This window comes from Theropithecus gelada, chromosome 2, assembly GCF_003255815.1.
Source record: "Theropithecus gelada isolate Dixy chromosome 2, Tgel_1.0, whole genome shotgun sequence".
NCBI lineage: Eukaryota > Metazoa > Chordata > Mammalia > Primates > Cercopithecidae > Theropithecus > Theropithecus gelada.
The window spans coordinates 32,081,383-32,103,582 of record NC_037669.1 but is presented as its reverse complement, the minus strand read 5'-3'; the positions used below and the strand labels follow the sequence as shown (position 1 = coordinate 32,103,582).

At 42.5% G+C, this 22,200-nt stretch overlaps 1 protein-coding gene across 1 annotated transcript in view; it reads right to left on the bottom strand.

Moving 5' to 3' along the window:
• C2H3orf52 (chromosome 2 C3orf52 homolog) overlaps window positions 1-17,814 on the bottom strand; it is a 33,263-nt gene extending 15,449 nt beyond the window's left edge. The window contains exons 1-3 of the mRNA XM_025375692.1: window positions 17,593-17,814; window positions 10,798-10,927; window positions 1,489-1,616 (exon numbers count right to left, since the gene is read on the bottom strand). Of these exons, the coding sequence (XP_025231477.1) occupies window positions 1,489-1,616; window positions 10,798-10,927; window positions 17,593-17,730 (396 nt within the window). The 5' untranslated portion in view covers window positions 17,731-17,814. The remainder of the gene's footprint in view (window positions 1-1,488; window positions 1,617-10,797; window positions 10,928-17,592) is intronic.
• Between the last annotated feature and the right edge of the window lie 4,386 nt (window positions 17,815-22,200).

The following is a 22,200-nucleotide window of genomic DNA, read 5'->3' as shown; positions in this document are numbered from 1 at the left end:
GGGGTTTCACTGTGTTAGCCAGGATGGTCTCGATCTCCTGACCTCGTGATCCGCCCGTCTCGGCCTCCCAAAGTGCTGGGATTACAGGCTTGAGCCACCGCGCCCGGCCTCTTATCAAAATTTCTGGGTCTGGCTGTGAACCACCCTGTCTTTGACAGGATGATTGGGATGCTCCACCCAACCCTCCTACTCTGGCTGCAGAGCTTCCGTCTTCCACAGAGGGTTCATTCTCCTGGGTTTCTCACGCCATGACTGACACCGTCATCCATCTGCCCAATCACTCAACCAGAGCCTGGAGTCACGCTCTCCTCACCACCACCCAATCAGTCACGGACTCTTGTTGAGCGAGAATACCTCTTAAATCTCACGCAAATCTTCCTTATTTTCCTGACACTGCCCTAGTTCAAGCCTCCCTCGTTTCTCACCTGGACTACTGTAACACCTTCTAACTGATCTCTTCCTCCTGGCGTTCTCCACCAAAACACAGAAAGGCTAAAAGGAAAAATCTAACTGTGTCAATCTGCTGATTAAAGTATTTTGGTGCCTTACCGAAGAGTGGGAAAGCCTTCATGACCTGACCCCTGCCTTCCTTTTTAGCCTCATCTCTGCAAGCCGTCACCACAAAGCACGGGAAGGCCACAGTACATACTATGCAGATCCTTCAATGTCTCAGGCTTTTTTATTTAGAACATTCCTATCTCATTTCAAAACTAATCCTGAGCATCACTTCACTTAAGAGGCCTTTCATGCCTTCATCTTCACCTCAGGTAGCTCAGATGCCCCTCCTTTGCCATTGTAAAACACACTAGAACATATCACACTGTTATAAAACTATCTTTTTAGTCACTTCCTGTACTTGGACTGTGAGACCACTGAAGGCACAGACAATGTGGCCCTGGCACTTCGCATGCTGTCTAGCACATCGCAGACCCTCAGTGAATACCACAGGTTGAATTCAATATAGGACTTGAGGGAGTAAAAAGAACAGTGTCCTCCAGCATTTATGAAGCTGGAGGCCAGGACTCTTCCCTCTGGCTTTGCACTACAGTAAAGACATTTACTTATATTTTAACAAAGTTTTATTCTAGGCTCAGGAGAATACACGTGCAGGTTTGCTATATAGGTAAACTCGTGTCACGGTGGTTTGTTGTACAGTTTATTTTGTCACCCAGGTACTAAACCTAGTACCCAATAGTTATTTTTTTTTCTTCTGTTCTTCTACCTCTTTCCACCCTCCACCCTTAAGTAGACCCCAATGTCTGTTCCTCTCTTCGTGCCCACGTGTTCTCATCATTTAGCTCCCACTTGTAAGTAAGAACATGTGGTATTTGGTCATAAAATATATTTATAAGCATCATTTTCTGCTAAAATCCAGACAAAGAATCCAAAATTGAAGCTACTTACTCTATAGCTCTATGCCAATTATTCTAGCAGAACTCATATTCTAATGTCAATAACTCCTCAGGCAAGTACATAAGATGGAATTACCTTTTCGGTGAGCAGGTGAGGCAATTCCTCTTCAGCAACACACTCCTCTGGAATCTTTAGCATGACCAAGAATGTTTTATTTGATGATAATTCAAGTATTTCATTTTCATCTTCATCAACATAAGTTACTAAAGAGAGTAGGGGAGGTGGAAATGAAAAACACAAAAAACACCTGTATATAATAATCAACTTATTTATTCCATTGACTGCCATACTTGAACATAACTATGAGCATCAAGGGTAAAGGCTGAACACAGCAAGCAAGTATAAGCAGAAATGCTTTCTCCACTCAGTAAAATTGAGTAAAATACAAGGATTTGCCTCCATCAAAATAAAAAGTTTGTTTGTTTTATGGCAAAGGGGTCTCAGATTCCAATGAATACAGACTGGGGAAAGGGCCAGAGGGAGTAGGAAGAATATGAACTTCCTTATTAGACTGAACCTGCAGCTTAGCTAGGTACACAGGTGTCAAGGCAGGTACTGGGAGACGGTAGTGGGTGGGGATGAACAATGAGTGATGGAGGACAGGAAGTGGGAACAAGCAACTGCATTGACTCACCTCCCAGTTCTGTGCTGGCAAAGACCACCATGAAGAAGTGACATCATCGACCCAAACAACAGAGGTGGGACTAGAAAATGAGCATGCAAGTCCATGTCTTGAAGTCTCCCCAGGAAGACAGAGGATGAGCATGAAGTCATCGCTCTAGACTATGTCTCACAGGACAGGTATGTTGACATGCTCTGCTTGCAGAAGGGAAGCTAAACTATACTCAGAGCCCCAGGGTGTGCAGGAATTATGTTCCTGGGACAATTAGTTATGTGTTGCTGCTTGTGTTTAATGACTGCTATCTAATTGATTTTTAAGTAGTTGGAACTAAAGGAAAATCACAAAGTGAGGATCCAGGCACCAGAAGCTGGCACTAGTGTGCTAATTATGCTCCCCTGGCTCCACGCCAGCCTCACCAGCTGGCCCCACACAGGAGACCACCTCTCTGGCCCTGAGAAAGGCATAGGTGGGAGGAAGCAGGTGCTTATATTGCCATAGACTTTAAGACCATAGTGGAATAAATTCAGTGTTTGTGATGGAAGGTCAGGCAAAAAGGAGGAAGATTCCTGGTATTCCTGTTACTTATCCTGTGAGGACATCTGGAAATGTGAAGCATTTGGAGCAAGGAATGTGCAGAAAAGAGTTAATATAGCAGGCCTGGGATTGCTAGCATAAGAAAGGCCTCCTTGACATTGGTCCTGGCTGGCGTCAGAGAACCTGGATTTTCCCCTGATGAGAGGGGCTCACTGTGCCTCAACGGTTTGCACAACGTGGCTAACATCTCCTTTCCTTTTGAGAGTCTGGATTTTTGGTGCATGGTAAGCAAAGGCTACGTATATGACCAACCCCCAGTGAAAACCTCAGGCACTGAATCTCTAATAAGCTTCCCTAGTAGATGAGATCTCACATGTGTTGTCAGTCTATTGCTGGAGGAATTAAACAAGTCTGGTGCAACTCCACTGAGAGAGGACACTTGAAAGCTTGCTCCTGGTTTTCTCTGGATTTTGCTGTAATTAATCATTTGATGTAATGTATCCTTTTGCTGTAATACATCAGTCATCAGTAGGACTGCATGCTGAGTCCTGTGTATCCTCCTAGCAAATTGTTGAATCTAGGAATGATCTTGGGACTCCCAAACATACGAACATAGGGAATTATCCCTGCGTCCTTACTTGCTATAAGTCATGATATTATGTTGTATGATTTTTTTTAAAAAGTTATGCCTTCATAGCAAAAAACTTGCAAAGTACAGGAAATTGTAACAAAGCAAAGAAAAAAATACTAATAATCTTGCAATCGAGAGGGTTTTTTCCTCCTATACTTGATATTATATATTTGAGGTCTTAACAAATGGTAATTTATATCCTGATTTTTGTTGTTTGCTGCTATTATTGCTTACTTATCCTGATTGTTTTGTTGTAAACATATCAAAAGCCATTTCCCATGAGCTTAAAATTCCTTGCAAAGATTATTTTAACGGCTTCATAATAGGCTCGCCTATTTTCTTAAATATGACTTTTATCATTTTCAGCTTTCTACTTCTATAAATAATATTTCAATGGGTATCTTTGAGTTCTATACCCACTATGTAGATTTCCATAACAGATGTCAATGCCTCTGAAAACAACAGGGGATGCCAAGAGGATAGATACAAGATTCAAATAACTGCTAAACTCAAGGACACTGAGAAGTGATACCAAGTGTGAAAGCAGGCCTCCCATAATAGCTCTACACATATTTAATGTGTATCATCCAAATCATGAATCTGTAACAAGACCTATCTAAATAGTTGTGTGTGTCAAAACAATAACAATAGTAACAACGACAGGCTTACCCAGTCAGGAGAGTTTTTATGTCACTAATGAGATAATCTGGGCTGTACTTATTCGTGTACAAAAAACATATTTTTAAAAAATCACAAAAAAGTGTGTTGTATGTTGAAGGAACATGCAAACAGTTCTTTGGCTAGAACATAAGAAATTAAGCTTGAGAGAGAGCCCTTAAATGCCAGATGCCTTCAAGGGGTAATGGAGTGTTGTTAAACATCTCCCACGAAGAAAGTAGAGGCCGGTGTTCAACGGAGGTTAATCGGGTGGTCATGGATGGGATAAAATGAAACCAGGAGAAATGAGGCAGAGAGGCCAACAGGCACCAGTTTGGAAAAGACTGATTTGACTGACAGCAGTGGGAACAAAAAGAAAAAATTAATGAGAAAACCCAGGATAGTGGAAACAAAGCTGATTTTAAAGGTAGCCAGACTTAGTCTGAACTCCTGCTGGCCATTTGTTAGCCAGGTGACCTTGAGCAAGTCATTTAAATTTCTGAAGCTGCTTCCCCAACAGAAATATCAACACCTACAATGTAAATGATAGTAAAGATGAAAACCAACATGCATAAAGTATCCTGCATGGTGCCCTCTAGTAAGTGGGAAAGTTACTATCAAGACACTACCAAGGAATAACTGGTAAGATTTGGCCATTATCTAGACATGGGAAAGAAGAAATCAAAAAGGTTTCCAAGATATCAAGCCCAGGAACAAGGATAATAATAGCTACTGTATTAAGTATGATGTGCAAACACTCTGCTATGCACTTTATGAATATATTTTCCTCACATAATCCTCACAACAACCCAATGAGTTAAATATTGTTTTCATTTTTAAATGAAGACACTGAGTCTTAGAGAAAATGCATTTGTTCAGGTCAATGAATTAGCATGTACTAGGGTCAAGGTATATTTATAGCCTCAGATTCCGAAATCTTCACATTTATAAATGGGAAAACAGGCCCAGAGGGTTGACAAGTTTGCCTAAAGTTACACAACTGGATAGTAGCAGAACTAAAATAAACTTGGTCTTATATAAAGGGTGAATGAACGGGGAAAAGATGAGCAAATTGTGATAAAGGATATGCTATGGTCTAAATGTTTGTGTCTCCCTGAAAAATGCTTATGTTGAAATCTAATCACCAACGTGATCGTGTATTAGTCCATTCTCACACTGTTACAAAGAACTACCTGAGACTGCGTAATTTATGAAGAAAAGAGGTTTAATTGTCTTACAGTTCTTCAGGCTTAACAGGAAGCAAGGATGGGAGCCCTCAGGAAACTTACAATTATAGCAGAAGGCTCAGGGGAAACAAGCATGTCTTATCATGGGGGAGCAGGAGAGACAGAGAAAGAGCAAAGAAGGAAGAGCCACACACTTTTAAACCATCAGATCTCATGAGAATTCACACACTATCATGAGACTAGCAAAGGGGAAATCCACCCCCATGATCCAATCACCTTCCACCAGGCCCCTCTTCCCATTCAACATGAGATTTGGGCAGGGACACAAATCCAAACAATATCAGATGGTCTTAGACAGTGGGGTCTTTGGGAGGTGATTAGATCATGAGGGGAGAGCACTTATGAATGGTATTACTGCCCTTATAAAAGAGGCCCCAGAAAGCTCCCTTTCCCCTTATACCATAGAATATATAGCTAGAAGGCACAATCCACGAAATAAAAAGTGTGCCCTCACCAGACAGCAAATGTGCTGACACTTTAATCTTGGAGTTCCAGCCTCCAGAACTGTGAGCAATAAATTTCTGTTATGTATAAGCTACCTAGTTTATGATATTCTGTTATAGTAGCTCAGGCAGACTAAAATAGCATACAAACAAATGGTAGTTTCACATGTATAATAATTGAGATGATGACAGTTAATTTTAGATAAAGATCTCTAGCCAAGAGTACCTCTAAAACTCAGGAAAATTGTACAGACATAGATCTAGGAGTCACCTTCTTGGAGGCATGGCTGCTGTCCTGGGAGTGAATGAGCTCGCCAAGGAAAAGAATGAAGAATATGAAAAGTCAGAAAGCTGAAGAGAAGCCTCATGAACCCACAATGCAGAGGCCAAGAGTAAAAATAGCAAAATCAACCTAAAGTCCAGGAGTTCTATAGACTCAGAAGAGTATGATGAAGTTGACAGAGCTAAAAGCTGACAGTAAGGCAGGAGACAGAGAAATGTTGGCTTCCACGATCAGACAATTGCTAGTAATCTTGGGAAGAAAAATTGGGAACCAATAGATACAAGAGGTTTGGAAGTCTGCAAGATTCAAATGCAGACCTTTGTTTCTGGAAGTGAAAAAACAGAGAGAAAAAAACACATATCTAAATGAAGTAGCAAGAATCCTGATGGAAGACTGCTTTGAAGGCGAGAGGATGCTTGTGCATTTGAAGAGTTAACCCATTTATACCTGAGGTTGCAACTTTTTGAATTTTTGCAATTGGACTTTGGTGATGACCTTGAGCAGTGGGATATAAATAACTTCCACATGATTAGCATTCCAATAAAGGAACACAAGGCATAAATTAAGAAGAACCTGAGGATGCTTAGAGAAAGGAGGAGATATCTGAAGATCTCTGGGTTAGAGGAAGCTGAAAGATACTATATGGAGACCACAGTTAAAGGTGTCTATCTTGGTAAAGTAGAGAAACATCAGCAATTTGAAGAAAAGATAAACAGGTGAAAATTGAAAGAAATTTCAAGGTACTGGGTCTAGCGCTGCTCTCACATTCCTGCCCCAAAGGACCTTGGCAGCTTATAGCTTGTTAATGCCATCTGCCTAGGATCTTCCAATGAGTCACCCTATACCAGGGAGCATTACCCTGTGAAAATTGTCAGTCTGCCAGAACCACGTGACATCATAAAACGTAGCTCTTATTCACAACTGAAAGGCAAACAAATCCACTCAACACAATGTCACTTAGGAAGTCGTTGCTTATATCTCAGTACCACAGCATTCCTACTCATAAAAGGTGTGTAAATTAAGAGATTAGGGTCCGGCAAGAATCTGGGGTATAATGTTGGGGGATATCACATGAGGGTCTCCAGGATGTTATCAATTTAAATCATGTTTCTAAGTGTCCACCAACTTGTCACAGTTATGTTTTTGAAATATTTAAAATATTTTGCCCCAACCAAAACTTCATTAGTAAAGTGTTATCCAGGGTCTCACCTCTCCATGACTAGTGTGAATTAGTGAAGAAAGGAGAACCCTTGAGAACACTCAACTGGTTCTCCAAATTATCCAGAAAGAAAATGACTTTGAGAAAAAGATGAAGGCTTTTGTTTCTGCACCTTTCAAATCAGGAAATTTATAATTCCTTATGGAGAAGGAAAGAATCCGTTAATACCTTTTCCCTAAAGAGTCTCAAATAACAGAATTCCCCGGGTTCCGCCCATAAAAATGGACATTAAAAAAATTTCCATGTTGATTGTGAGTCTGGAGGAAGGGTAGCCTCTTTTCCCTAGTCCATACAAAGCCCCTACTCAGTGCCCTAAGCTAAGCCATGATCCTGAATTTGTCATTCTTCAACAGCATACAAGGGCAGAGTAGTGGACAAGCCCATCCCATGTACAGGCAATAAAGGCTGCACAGTCTGTAGAGAATGAGCAGCAATAGTAAAACCTACTACAAGTTGGTCTGCTTTTATTATCACTACATGCTGACAACTCTTAATTTGAGTGACAAAATACAACTCCCCACTGGATACCCTGCCTAGGTACCCTATTGTCCCCTCCCCAACTTTCTGTTCTGAGATGCTTTCACTGTCCCATTTTATGTACACCCCCAGCTGCACAGTTTTGAAGGCTAAAGAAATTCCATCTTAGTTATTATTTCACTGTGTTAACTTCTGATTTCACTGTGTTGACTTCTAGCTCTGGAAATGCCTCTAAGATTTCTATTTCATCTACCATTCCATGTATAAGAGCACATACTTACCATAAATCTCACCCTCAGGTCAAAACAACCTTGACATTATCTACATGCCATAAATCCTGCCCTTATGCTATTGTAAAACACATCCCTTCTGAAGCAGGCATACCCTTTTTCCATGGTATTTAAGCCCTGGGCCTTTGGGGTAATGGTGCAGGAATGTACCATCTCCTCTCGCTGCTGCCCAAGGCATGGCTTCTGTTCCTAAAACCCTGTTAAATGTTTCTGTCTGAGTAACTGGATTTGTCAGTTTTTCTTTAGCCTCTCAGCTTCCCCAGCCTTTCTGGGTAGTTTTGCAAAGTCCTGCCTACTGAAGAACAACAGTTAACCCTTCTGCCTCCAAGCTTCAGTCTGAAGACTATAGAGCCTTGAGGCAGGAGATTAAGGGGTCTAGAGAAGGGTAAGCAGGCAACGAATGGCAAATGTAGTTCCTGAGGAACTTTAGTCACTCAGTAAATCCAGACAGCCACAGGCACAGCCCTTGAGTCTCCCAACAGTGTTTTTGTCCCCAGACAATGTTTCCCACGCAGTACTTGAAAGTTCCACAAGTATCTGATTCATATTAACAGGCTTGGCAATTAGGAAGTGGCTGATTATTGCAGATCATCCCCCAAAAAAATGCCTACAGAGCTGCTCTAGGTGAGGCTGGGACTGTCACAGAAGGGAGCCCCTGCCCCACCCATTTTTACCTACTGCATCTCCCCCACCCCCATGTCTAACATGACTCTCCCCACAGGCTCAAATAGCTAAGAGCTGAGATGCCAAGTAAAATAAAAATATTTCCTTCATTTAAAAAGTAGTTTGAAAAAAATCTCTCTTACAGCATTGACATGTTAGAACACAAATTTACAATTAAATTAAAAATAAAGTTTGCACTACAAGTGTTAAAAAAATTCTTCCCTGAATATTATCCCATAACCTTTTACATCTCCAGAAAAAACTGTGGAAGGCAGTGAAATACCTTCCTCTTGCAGACTGCTCTTTGTGAGGTGAAGAGGTTAGACGACTTTTTGAGAATGGAAGACAGATCCTGGGTTTTGTGCTTTAGATTCTTGAATATTAAACCATCTAGATCTCTTGAATCATCCTTTATGATAGGCTCCAGATGCCAACAGGATCCAAATATCAACTCCCAGGATAGCACCAACTAGTTATGTCAGGACAAGATCGTGCTACTAAACCTCATTTTCAACACCCATATGTTGGAATTGATATGAATAGCAAGTATGGCAATGCTCACACCAAAACTATTGTCCTCAGCATGACGGAGGAGGTACAGCACACTTTATTAGCTTTTTCCTACCTTACCACCAGTTTATAGCCTCAAAGAGTCATCTACCACACCTGAACAATGCCCTAAGTAAAGAAGTAGACATGGTGTCTGGCCAGGAAACTCATGTGCTGGAGGTTGACTGATGTCATCAGAGTTTTCCTATTCCTTCAGGAACTACAAAACTCTAAGACAGGAAATAAAGGGGTTGGGAGAAGGGGAAACAAGAGGTAAATGGAAAACGTAGTTTCTGAAGAAAATTCCTGAGAACTTCCTCTGGAGAGACTGGGGAGTTACCCCTTCTCGCTCTCATTCTATGACTGGGTTTGCAACGGGGAGCTGGACTCAACCCATGCCCACGTGAAGGCTGGATCATGCTTGGGAGTATCCCAGCCTCAGACGCGCCCCTCTCTACCATCACCCCCACATATAAATAAAAACAATTTTCTTCTTTCCCATTTTGAAACTGAAATTATTGTCCACCGGAGGATGCTATATTTATACACTGTAAAAACTTTAACAAATACAATAATCATTAAAAAATTGGTAACTACCTAAAGGGCTCTAAATAATGTGGAAGACTATATCATGCAAATCATAAAAATAATAATGTTCACAAAGAATTTTTAATGACTTGGCAAAATGATCTAAACATAATATCAAAATCCTAAAGGTAGTCCACAAGACTATGAAGAAATCTAATCTCAAATTATTTTAGAAATGCAAGTAAACAAAAGACTAGAAGAAAATATTACCAAATATTAATATTATGAATGGGTTTTATGGGTAACTGAACATGTATCATGTTTCAATCAAAATAAGCAACAAAATGAAATAATATATGGAATAGATGTAGTCATATATAGTTAGTGTTCTATAAGTTTTTTGTTTTATACACACATACGACACTAATAAAATAAACAGTCATTTCTAAAATAAGTTAAAATTGGGCCAGGCATGGTAGCTCATGCCTCTAATCCCAGCAATTTGGGAGGCCAAGACGGGCAGATCACTTGAGGTCAGGAGTTCAAGACCAACCTGGACAACATGGCGAAAGCCCGTATTTACTAAAAATACAAAAACTGGTTGGGTGTGGTGGCGCATGCCTGTAATTCCAGCTATTTCAGAGACTGAGGCACGAGAGTTCCTTGAATTTGGGAGGCAGAGGTTGCAGCAAGCCAAGGTTGTGTCACTGCACTCTAGCCTGGGTGAGAATGAGACTTTCTCTCAAAAAAAAAATAAATAAATACAGTAAGACAATAAGAGTTTTAGAAAACTCTTTCAAATGCATTATTTATTATTTTATCATCATAGTAATATATCAGACACACCAGATGAAGTATAATTGTTTTTAGCAAACAAATGAAAATGAAAAGAATTCACATTAACAGATATCAGGATATAATAAAATATAAATCAGTGATTAGTAAGTTAAAATATTAAGAAACCTCTTCAAGATCCAATGAGCAGAGTTTAAAGTAAAACACTGATTTCTCTACTCCTTCTGGAGCTTATAAAACAACAAAATACAGCAACAACATAGAAAAAAAAAAAAAACACAAGAATCAGGGATATCTCCCACCCATACAATATATTCCAAGCCAGTCTTAAATTCACATTATAAATAATGAAGTGGCTATGAGTACATCTTCCATTTCAGCGTAAGTCACGAGCCTTAAGTAAGTTCTTAAAATGTGTCAACTTATTCACATCTAAATCCTCTTACCTCCAGAAAGACACATGCCTATGATGATCACTACAATAAGACCTAGGAAAACGGAGGTGATGATCATCCACAGTTTGCACCTTCCAACCACATTCTTATTACAGGAGCTCCAGTGGCTTTCCTTGTTAGCCTAGAAAGGCAGAGGGAGATTGCGAGGCAGTCATTTTGTTGCAACAGGCATTTCTGAATACCTAGGATGAGCCAGTGACACAGAAATGAAGGCAGGAAGACCCTGATCTCAGGGCAACACTCTACTGAATCAAGTTTACAAAAAGATAGATCAGAGGCAGAACAGAACCTTGCCAAGAAGTTAGCAGGAAAATCCTCTGGGGGCTCTGAGGTGGGGAGGATAGGCGGGATTTTGAAAGATGGATTTCTGAAGGCTTTCCAAACCCAGGAAAGAGCATCCACAGTGTGGATTCGTAATGCAACCGGCCAGCAGACTAGTCTGCCGACTGGAATGTGGGTTTCAGAGGCAAATAATGAAAGTTAAGACGAGAGAGAGTGAAAGGCTGGGAGCACACTCAGAGGGTGTTGATGGCTGTCCCAGAATAGATTGGACTTAATTGGGTGTGCACTGGTAACTTGAAGGTTTTGAAACACCAGAGCCGAGTTGAAAATTAAGGGAAAATGATGTGTAGTTTAGAGTGGAAACACCAAGAAAAAGCCATGGCCTAGGTTCTATGTAAAAAAGGGTTGGGAAGGGCAATGAAAGGGCAGATGGAAGAGACAACAGGAAATAAGCTGCAAAGCTGGAGTGAGAAGGCTGGAGTGGGACAGAGGAGGGGCCAATGAAAACAAGTACAACTGCTATGGTTTATTGAGCACCAGCGTCATTTCACTTAACCCTAACAGCCCTTCAGGGTGTGCACTAGCCCATTTCAAAGAGTGTGCACTATCCCATTTCAAAGACGCAATTCAGAGAGAGGAGCCAGAACCAATCCCTGCTGTGTGTCTGCACAAAGCTCTCCAACTTTCCCTTTTGTCCACATCACTGTGTGGAGGTCTGATTTACGAGGGTGTCATGGAGGGGCCCCCACCTTACCCTATGTGGTCTCACGACTCTTCTCCTACTTCCCACTCCACCATTAGGTAATTCCTACATGGAGACCATGGGAAACAACAGAATACAATGGGAAAAAAATGTTTCTGTATCTAACACACTTGGATTCCAAACCAAGGTATACCACTTAAAGGCAAGCTGGTTTTAAGCAAGCTACTGAAACTCATAGGCCCCAAAGTCCTCAACTTTAAAATATATAAATACTAAATGTAGCTCACAGGACTGTTGCAAAAACTAGAGATAATGGACACAAAGCATCTGCTAAACAATTATTGGGAGCTCAGCTGAAGCGTGCAACCGCGCCTCCGTTGTTCCTCAGCGTTGGCCATCCCACAAAGCAGCAGCCGGCACTCAAGGAGACTCGCTCCTGACTGACACCTGGCCATCTGGCCTGCTTTCTCTCCCATTCTTTTTTTTTTTTTTTTTTTGAGACGGGGTCTCGCTCTGTGGCCCAGGCTGGAGTGCAGTGGCGTGATCTCGGCTCACTGAAAGCTCCATCTCCCGGGTTCATGCCATTCTCCTGTCTCAGCCTCCCGAGTAGCTGGGACTACAGGCGCCTCCCACCATGCCCAGCTAATTTTTTGTATATTTAGTAGAGACAGGGTTTCACCGTGTTAGCCAGGATGGTCTCGATCTCCTGACCTCGTGATCCGCCTGCCTCGGCCTCCCAAAGTGCTGACACATACCTAGGCCCCACCTGCGCCTAGTGGACCAGACTGTAAGGGAGGTGGGAGCAGGCCATGGCAGGCCTCTGGTCTGAGCCCTCCCACCCTTAAGGAGCTAGGTCAAATCTCCCCTTTAGTGGAAGCCTCCCTCCCCACCTGCCCTCAGTGACAGCTTCCAATACCTGAGCTGTCCACATAGCCCATCTGCTGCTGCCGCTGACTGCCCTGTCTGGTTTCAGGTTCAAAAACAAACAGAGACTGGTCTTATCTTGCTAGGTAAACTGAAACCACACAGAGGAGGGGTGCTCTTACACTCCCCTGTTCTTATATTCCATACCTGTGCTTTCTACAAGTAATATACATTTAACAATTGTGTGCTGTTTAGTTGTAGGGGCCTCCAGAAATTTTAAGAACGGACCCTGAGAAAATCTAAATGAGGGGACAAATGTTGGATTTCCCAAGTGCACTTTACACTGACTCTGAGGCCCAGCCTGTGGGTGCGAGAGGAGCACTTAAAGGCCCTGGGGATATCGTGCCAGAGGAAATCCCTCTTGAGTTAAGTGCATTTCTGGAATCCCAGGGATAGGGTCACCTCTCATCCCCACTCAAAACCTGCATAACTGCTTCAAAGCCAGGGAAAGCCACGTGGGAAAAAGACATCCCAGTACAAGAAATCTTTAATTTCTCAGGGGACAGAAACATCTCCCCATTTACAGAGCTCCTGAGGCTGAAGGCCTGGTGCTATTTTCAGCCCTCACACAAAAGGCAGCTGGAACCCATAAAGATTAGCACAAAATGAAATCTCTAGTTTCAAAGAGATGTCAATGCATCTCCCTGGCCTCTCACGCCTTTACTTATGCTGTCCCTTAGAGATCATAAATTAGGACTCTGGTGGGTTGAAAAAAAACACTAATTACTCTATGACTTCCTGGAGGAAATCAGCTCAAAATTATACAGCCGTCATCTATAGGCAATGCCTCTTCCTGCAGCCTAGTGCCCTCACTGACCTGTCCTCAGCTCGAAGAATAGGACCGCTGAGTGCTATCCCTTACATGATTAATATTCACAGACTTTATGTCATTATAAAATGGTCTGTCATGACAAAAAATAAAAATAAAAAAATAGGCATGACGGTTTACACCTGTGGTCCCAGATACTGAGGAGTCTGAGGTGGGAGGATCGCTTGAGCCCAAGAGGTCAAGGCTGCAGTGAGCTATGAGCGTGCCACTGCACTGTAGCCTGGGCGGCAGGAGTGAGACTCTGTCTCAAATGAAAAAAAAAAAAAGCACACGGAACTGTCAGACACTCCCAGCCAAACAATAGCTCGTACAGTGCTTCTCAGCAGTCTGCACATTAGAATCAGCTGAGGAATTAGTATCTTTTAGAGGTACCCCCAGAAGACTCCAATGTGCCCTGAGGGTGAACAGCCTCTGATACAATAGGTTTGTGCTACTTGTGCCATCTGAGTCTTGCCTCTAAACTGGATCATGAAGACACACTGCCTTCTTCACTGGCTTCATCTCTCTATCTCTCTTGCCCAAATTCTAGGTCATGAGGAGAGGCCACAGGTAGATTCTTCTCTAAGGTGCCTTTCGGAGATACTTGCAGTTGCATCTTACATTCTATTATTGTTTTACATGGCTTAATAATTTACATTTGCAAACTGCATCTTATATTCTGTGATCGTATTCTATGGCTCAAGAATTTTCGGGGCTTTCCGATATATTCACATCCGTCTTTAGATAAAGGTCTACATACATGACACAGGATCCTGCAACAGTGGCAGGATACCTACCTCTTAGATCCAAAAAGCTTTTCTTCTTTTTGACTCAATCAGAAGCAGATATTATATAGATAAGGGAAAATTTTCTTACAGGTAGGAAACTCTTTATAATATTCATTGTGGGATTTAATCCACTTGTTTGATCCAAGCACAAAAGATCCAGTTGATTCTTGTCCTAAACTGAACAACACATGGCAATGGAGCTAATTTTTAGCTAGCCCATTGAAATAAATCTTTTTTTTTTTTTTTGAGACGGTGTTTCACTCTTGTTGCCCAGGCTGGAGTACGGTGGCGTGATCTTGGCTCACCACAACCTCCGCCTTCTAGGTTCAAGCAAGTCTCCTGCCTCAGCCTTCCTGAGTAGTTAGGATTACAGGCATGAGTCACCACGCCTGGCTAATTTTGTATATTTTTTAGTAGAGACAGGGTTTCTCCGTGTTGGTCAGGCTGGTCTCGAACTCCCAACTTCAGATGATCCGCCCACCTTGGCCTCCCAAAGTGCTGGGATTACAGGCATGAGCCAATGCGTCCGGCCTGAAATAAATCTTACTTGCCTCAAAACTATCAATTTACTGGTTTGTTATTCTTCAAATGATGTTGCCATCTCTTAAAATGCCTCTGGGATTTCTATTTGAAAACTGAGCCAGAGCCCCTGTAATGAACCATAAAAGAAAACCAGCCTCACTCTATTACCCATAATTTCTTTTTCACTTTTGATCCAACCATACTGCCATGTTTACAGTGACAGCAGGCAAAGTAGAGTTCAGCGGCTTCTATTCCTTTGTCTCAAGTGCCAAGCACACATCAAGAAAGGGAAAGAAGTTCTTTCTACTGCTTTTGTTCACTCTCCCATCACAGCTCTTCCAAGGAAGAAGAGAGATGTCTTCTTCCCAATCATTCCAGAACTGTTCCCGATTCCTCACCCATCCACCTGCAACTCCATCATTCCAGATGTGACACTCAACTCCTAGCTCACTTAAATTACCTAATTATAAATTACCTAACTTACAGAAATTAGTAATAATTAATAATGTAGGCAACTATAAATAAATGAGTATAAATTGTATATGACATATATTTAAATTAAATGCTGATAGATGATAGATAGATAGATAGATAGATAGATAGATAGATAGATAAAATAAATCAACAGAAACAGCATAGTTTTGAGATCTAAAAAACATACGTTCAAGCTTCAGAGGCACCACTGAGGGAATGTGAGCATTTTGGTAACTCCTCTGAGCCTCCCTCAATTTCTTCACTCAGAATCTTTAATCTGACAAACCAGAATACTGATGCCTTCCTCTTAAGTTAGCTGTGATAATTAAATGCATTTATGCATCAAAAGTATTTGTTACAAGACAGTCACTAAATAGGGTGAATGAAAATACATGAACTTCAGCTACATTGCAAAATTAGAAATCTTAATATACAGTTCAAAGAGACCAACACACAAAATTCTTAAGTGTCTGAATCTTGTCTGAATCTTTTTAGTAAGCCTATATTTATTGACTTTTCTAACTGAAATACACTTCACCTTATTTTATAGAGAAAAAAAAGAATGATTATCACATTAGGTGATGCTTTTTTTTTCTTTGTTAAAGATTTCCCTTTAACAAAGTCCAAGCATTCCTTGAACACACTCCAAGTGCTCGTGTAGCCCTTCACCTTCACTCCATCCTGTTACTGAGGACAGCTCTCCTATTGGGTGACCTACAAAGTTAACTTACAAAGAAGTCTAGGGTATCTGTACATACCTTACTAACAAGGACGTCACGGGAACACGAAACAACCATTGCTACAGGGTAGGTGCTAAACAATTACAGAATACTGATAACCTTGCATGGATTTGGCGTGTTCTACCCATCACCTGTTTTCAACAAGGCATTCCCGGGCCTCACAGAAGTCCGAGTAGGCACACATTACCACTACGGGACAGCCTTGCCCCTGGGACACATTGTTTAGTGGTGAAACTGTCACCAGATCTCTGGATGCAGTCCCAAGCTAGGGAGTGTTTAGGGTGTCCGGGTCTGTCTAATCTGAGGCAAGTATTTCCAACTCCCATTCCCAGACACCGTCCTGGAGGACCCATACAGCAAGTTTACAGTTGTGGCCACTTGCACTGGTGACCAGACTATCTTTTTTCAACCTTCATTCTTCTGTGGCATTCACATTTTATTCAGAAATAAGTTTCCAAATTACTCTCCAGAGTACCTATAAAAGCAGACTTTGCAATAATTCCAGGAATCAATGTAGAGCAAAAGCAATGCTTTCAACTTTTGAATTTCCTGCTTATCCCTAAAATCAACAGCTGGGCAGCCAAAAAGTTGGGGGGTGGAGGAATGGGGCCTAGAAAGATGAGGTCGGGGCTCAATATGGGGAGTTCTGTGTACCCAGAAAACCTCAAGCCAATCTTAAGAGTTAATCAGAAGGTGGATGGCTGGGAAGTTAAAGCTCTGATGTTTTACAAGTCTTTGATGAGAGCGAATAATGTTTCCATCATTGCTAGGGTTGAAGCAGAAAAGAGCTTGGCCTAAAAATCGCCAGGGATTGACAGGAGGTAAAAGCAAGGTGGGCGAAGTCTCATCCTTCGAGACAAGAACTTTGAACTTACTTTCTTTCAATTGAGCAGGGCAAGTTCACCTCCACCTGCGCCCCCCGCGACCCGCCCGCACCATCCCCACGCCAGCCCTAGCCCTTCTCCTTCGGACCGCTTTCTCTCCTCTGTGCTCTCCCCTATCTCTCTTCCTGCAGAATCGAATGGCCAGGCTGGGAGAAGGCAGAAAGTGCTTGGCGGATGGTAGGCATGGAAGAGGGCTGGGAGCTGCGGCGAGGTGGGTGGAGGCAAGGGAGAGACGCGGCAAGGCAGTGAAGGTAAGGGGAAGGCTTAAGAGATTCTTAGAGAAGGAGGATACTCCATCTGTCATTCTCATTCTCCCTACTGGAAAAAAGAAAAACTGAATTAAAAGTTACATAACTTTAAAAAACTACCTCTATCTCCGGAGTATCTGACGACAGGAGCGGCCACACCTCACCCCTAGGATTCCTAAAGCGACTCGAGGGTCGGAGGGGTTGGACGACCCCAGGGGCTAGGGAGGGGACTGCTCCGGCCGAAAGGTGTCGCGGTTACTCGGCTCCATTCAGAGCACTCGAGCGCGCCCCACCCTCGCTCGGCGCCGGCGACGCCCCGCCTGGCTGGAAACCCGAAACTTGCGGGTGCCAGGCCCGGGTCCTACTACTGTCCCGCCGCTGGCAGGCTAGGGCCAGCGCCAAGGGGACCTTACCTTGGCCGGGGGGGCCTCCTCGTCCAAAGAAGGGAAGACCTTGACGGCACCATTGAGAGGCGTGTGCTCGTTTGGCTGCCGCACGAGCACCGAGAGCTCCAGCTCGTCTACGGGTGGTGAGGGTTGGGTCAGGTCCATGGGCCGGCGAAGGTCTGAGCCGCTCCGCGGGAGGCCACAGCGCAAGCAGGGTCGAGCGACCTCGCCGCCTCACACTCCACCCACTGGGCGGGGCGCCGCGGACTTCGGGCGGCGGGAGCAACCGGAGCCGACGGGAGGGGCGAGCGGTGAGTGGCGGCCACTCCCCGGAGCGGGGTAGAGCACCTAAAGCCGTGCTCGCAGTGGGCTCCAGAGCCGAGGGCTGTTTTTCTGGTTTGTTCAGGGCGCTGCCTGCTGTGCCTTTCCCCGCGCCTGCAGATGCGGACCATCTGCGTTTAGGGGCTGCCTGGGTGTCGGGCTGTGGTAAAGGAAAGGATGGGCCGGGCCGCACCGTCCAACGGAGGAAAGTTTGCGATCTAAGCCCACGAACTGTTGGTTGTTGGGGTTTGCCACAGTCCTCGCGGTCTAGCAAAAGTGCATTCATTCAATCAAGAAATAACCATGCCTCGTGCCAGCATGGTGCTAGGTTCTGAGTATATGAAGGTGAATAATATACACCAACACACTTCCTCGTCAAGTCCAGAGTCAGGCACAGAGACAGTATTGTGTGGTGCTGGGGACAGTGGACTCTAAAACCAGTGTAGCTGGGTTATTCTCCACCCAGGGCGTTCCTCACTGTGAGACCTCGGGCTTCATCTCTCTGTGCCAATGTCCTCGCCTGGAAAGGTGGTGTAATATTTGTACCCTCCTAATATAGTTTTTACCAGGATTACAAGGGTTGCTGTAAGCAAGGCACTCAGAACAGTGATTGACACAGCAAGCACTCATAAATGTTGACCATTATTATTTATCTTTGAGGGGAGGGGCCTTACACACACACACACAAAATTCCTGCGCACACACAATCTCCTTGACACCCTATCTATAGTTCAGAACTTCCGGTTTAGTTAGCATGGAATTACGTTTGTTAAGCACAGCGTGGATTGGGCCAAGGGCCTCACCTCTCAAGCTTCTGTTCCGAATAGTCTTGCTCCTTATTTTCACCCTCCACGCAACACACACACACACACATTAAGACCAGATCATTAACAAGAAGCATATAAATCAGCTCCACTCCAAATATGTTGACTTGAGTCCAAAAGTCTGGCATATTCAGTGCCTGATGTTGAGACACAGCCTAGATATCCTGTCACCAGTTGTCTGGTGCCTGCTACCAGATCCCCTGAACTTTGGATCAATCCGCCTGCTAAGGGGAGTCTGCAGTGACTCATCTGCTGACCTGCACTGACTTCTGCTCCAACAGGCAGATCCTGCAAGAATCAGGCTGCATTCTCAGCTGGGATTTTTGAACAGGAATTTTAACCAAGGAGCAAGGGTTAAGGGAATCAACAAGGAATGGTGAGGTACCCAGGGACTAGCAATAGCACAAAGCTGTTAACACTGTTAACACCCCAGGCCTAAAAGGGACTGGAGACTGATTAAGAACTAGAGCCATTGAAGGGTGTCGGAATTTGCAGGGAGATCTTGATAGGATCTGTAGTCACAAAAACATGCAGACCTGACTGGAAGCACTGAGACCTCTCAAACTTCTGAATCTCCCCACCCCCATCCTTACCCAGGGTCCAGAAAACTTTTCTCATAGTTCCCTCATTTGATTGCAGGAGTTCAGCCTAAATGTGAGATTTTTTTTCTCACATCAGATGGATAGTAGATATCTCCAAGCCTGGTTTCTCCAGGCACAGATACCTAAAGCCTCCTTCACTCCGCCAGAGAATCAAAAAGCAACTGTTCCTGTCTCATGCACACCCTAAACCACGTCTTCTAATGCCTTTTGAGTACTGTTAAGCAAGGTTTATGTATTCTGTAATTAGATTTGAATGCATTTCTGTAATTCCATATGCCTAACCCTTGTCCTATGTTACAGTGGAAGGAATATAAATTCTGAAGGCAGACAGAAGTGGGATCAAATTTAGACTCTCACTGTCTGTGTGTTCTTGGGCAAGTCGTTTAATGTCTGTTTGTTTTCTTATAAAATAATTCCTACCTAGCAGAGGCAGGAAGATTAAGGTAAAGCATTTATTCCTGTGCCTGAAAAATGAAAGGATCTCAGTAAATGCTCCATTACGTTACCTGTGTCTTTGTAGCTAATACCCACCCTCCCCCGACCCTTAGCACCTAGCACTAACCCTTGATTCAAAGTTTTCTTTTGATATTGATTTTTCTTCCTGTCCTGTCCTATATTCCTGATCACTCACACTTGCTGACACTTCCCATAGTACCTGAACTACTTAAATTCTTATTTGCAACCTGTTCCTGTTCTGGTTATCTGCAAATTTCTTAATCTCCAGACAGCTGACCTAGAACGCAGATGAGAGTTCCAACCCTACCTGAAGACTTTCTTCATCCTGCCGGTTTCACTCCACTCTAAGGATTCAGAATAAGTTAGGAAGAGGTGTTTCTCCCTAGAGGTACAACCAAGTTTAGATTAAATGATTCTGATGAAAGTCAAGCATTTGTGAATGAGGAACCAAACTCTACCTAGATTTGTTTTTGTAATTCCTTCAGAATTTATTTACATGAGTGTAGCTTTTTAAATGCACTATTATTTCAAAAATAGATTTCTTCAATATAATTTAAAATTATTATTGACTCAATTGCTTTAGGTTGTTTGAAGAGTCCAATTTAAATAACATTAAAAAATTAAAACATATTTGCTGACCAATATAACATTTTTGATGTTGCTTTTTTGTAATAGTACTTGCTCTTCTTTTTAAATCCTTTTTAGAAGCAAATAATTTCCTAAATGGTTATCATATAAACCAAAAAAACCAAGTGACATCATCAGAGTGATATCACCAACACACCAAAGCATCTCATTCCCTTCAAATAGGTCAGTGACTCTGAATACGCAACAGTTTGTTTCTGTGTGTTGTCAGATGGCAAGTAGTACTACTCCGAACATCAGCAACCGGGTCAGTCACTCAAGCTAATCAAGTAGAAAACAATTGAGAAATGGTTGCTTGTGGTGCTTCACTGTGCTATTTTCAAGGCAATGTGAAAGAGGGCATGAGTCCCTACAAATTCTCCCCGATAACATGGCACGTGAAATGCTGCTGTCTTGGTTTATGAAGGCCATTTTGCTCTGCTAACAAAACCATTCTTGGGGCTTGCCTTACTTCACACCTTTGCAAGAATGAAGTGGATATTCACACTTCATTCGGGTTCTAAAGGCATCTTAACATGCAATATCCAAGTAAGTTAGGTTTGATTTTCAACCTTTTCCCTGCCCCAGCACTGCTAAGGAACATAGTGTACTCACTTTCATACCGGTGAGGGCCTATAGTGGTAGTGCATACATGTGCTTTCAAAAACTCCCTCTGACGGATCTCATAGATCATGCCAGCCCTCCTCCATCCTGTAACTGAGATCACAGACTTAGGCAAAGGTTTTCATGTATTTTGTGAAGAGCAATTCTATGCCCTAGAAATGACCATAAAGTAAAAAGTACAACTCACCCTGTATACAGGTCACAGCCATCCAGGCAAAATAAATATAGATTATAAGAAATATCAGCCTAATTCGCTCTTCTGTCCAGTGGATTCAGTAGCCAAGTCCTCCCTTTTGAATTAGTGGTAGACTTGGCCCTCTGAATTGCACTATCATATAACCAGTTTACTGAAACCTTTGAGGCCCATTCATAGAGGTATTATTAAGATGCTTTATCCTTAATCTGAGGGAACAGTCTTTTAACAAATAGAAGTATGCTCTATGAACTGAAAAAGTTATCTGACCTGGGGGATGACACCTTTTGCTCTCTCTCCTTTTGCTGTTACATTAAGATTTCCTAAGGTTCTGTGCATTATTCTATTAATAGACCCTACCTGATAATAGTATTGTTATTACTGCTTTGACTTTATAACAGGAAAACAAATAATATCACTCTTTTCTCTGTTGTTTTCACTCATTTGGTGGTACTATCAATTCTGGTTTCTGTTGATGAAAAAATATTCGGAGATCAAGTATGAAACCCTCTAAATCCAGATAAAATAAATCAAGAACTAAGATACATTGAGAGTGTGCTATAAATTTACAACTATGTAAGGTATTATAAGAGTCTGAAAGTAAAAGAAAGTCTCATCCACTGGGGTTTTAGGAAATAACCAAAAGTCAGATGATAATATTTCTGAAAAATTCCACTTTCACAACAATCATTCAAAAATTTCTTTGCCTTTTTTTTGCTGACCAGCATTACAATAATTTCTTTGAATCTCATATACATGCTTTCAATTCAATTACCATGATGCTTTATTCTGCCATTTAGTAATGGTTGCTGTCAGTTTTGTTGGTTGGTTGATTGGTTTCTTTGTACACAACATTACCATGTGCCATGGCGAAGATGGTCCACTATGATATGGTTAGATGAAATTGGTTTATAAAGCAACAATATTGGTACTTATTCTGTCAATAACCGAGTTTTGCTTTATTTGCATTTGCAAAGAAGATATTTTGTGC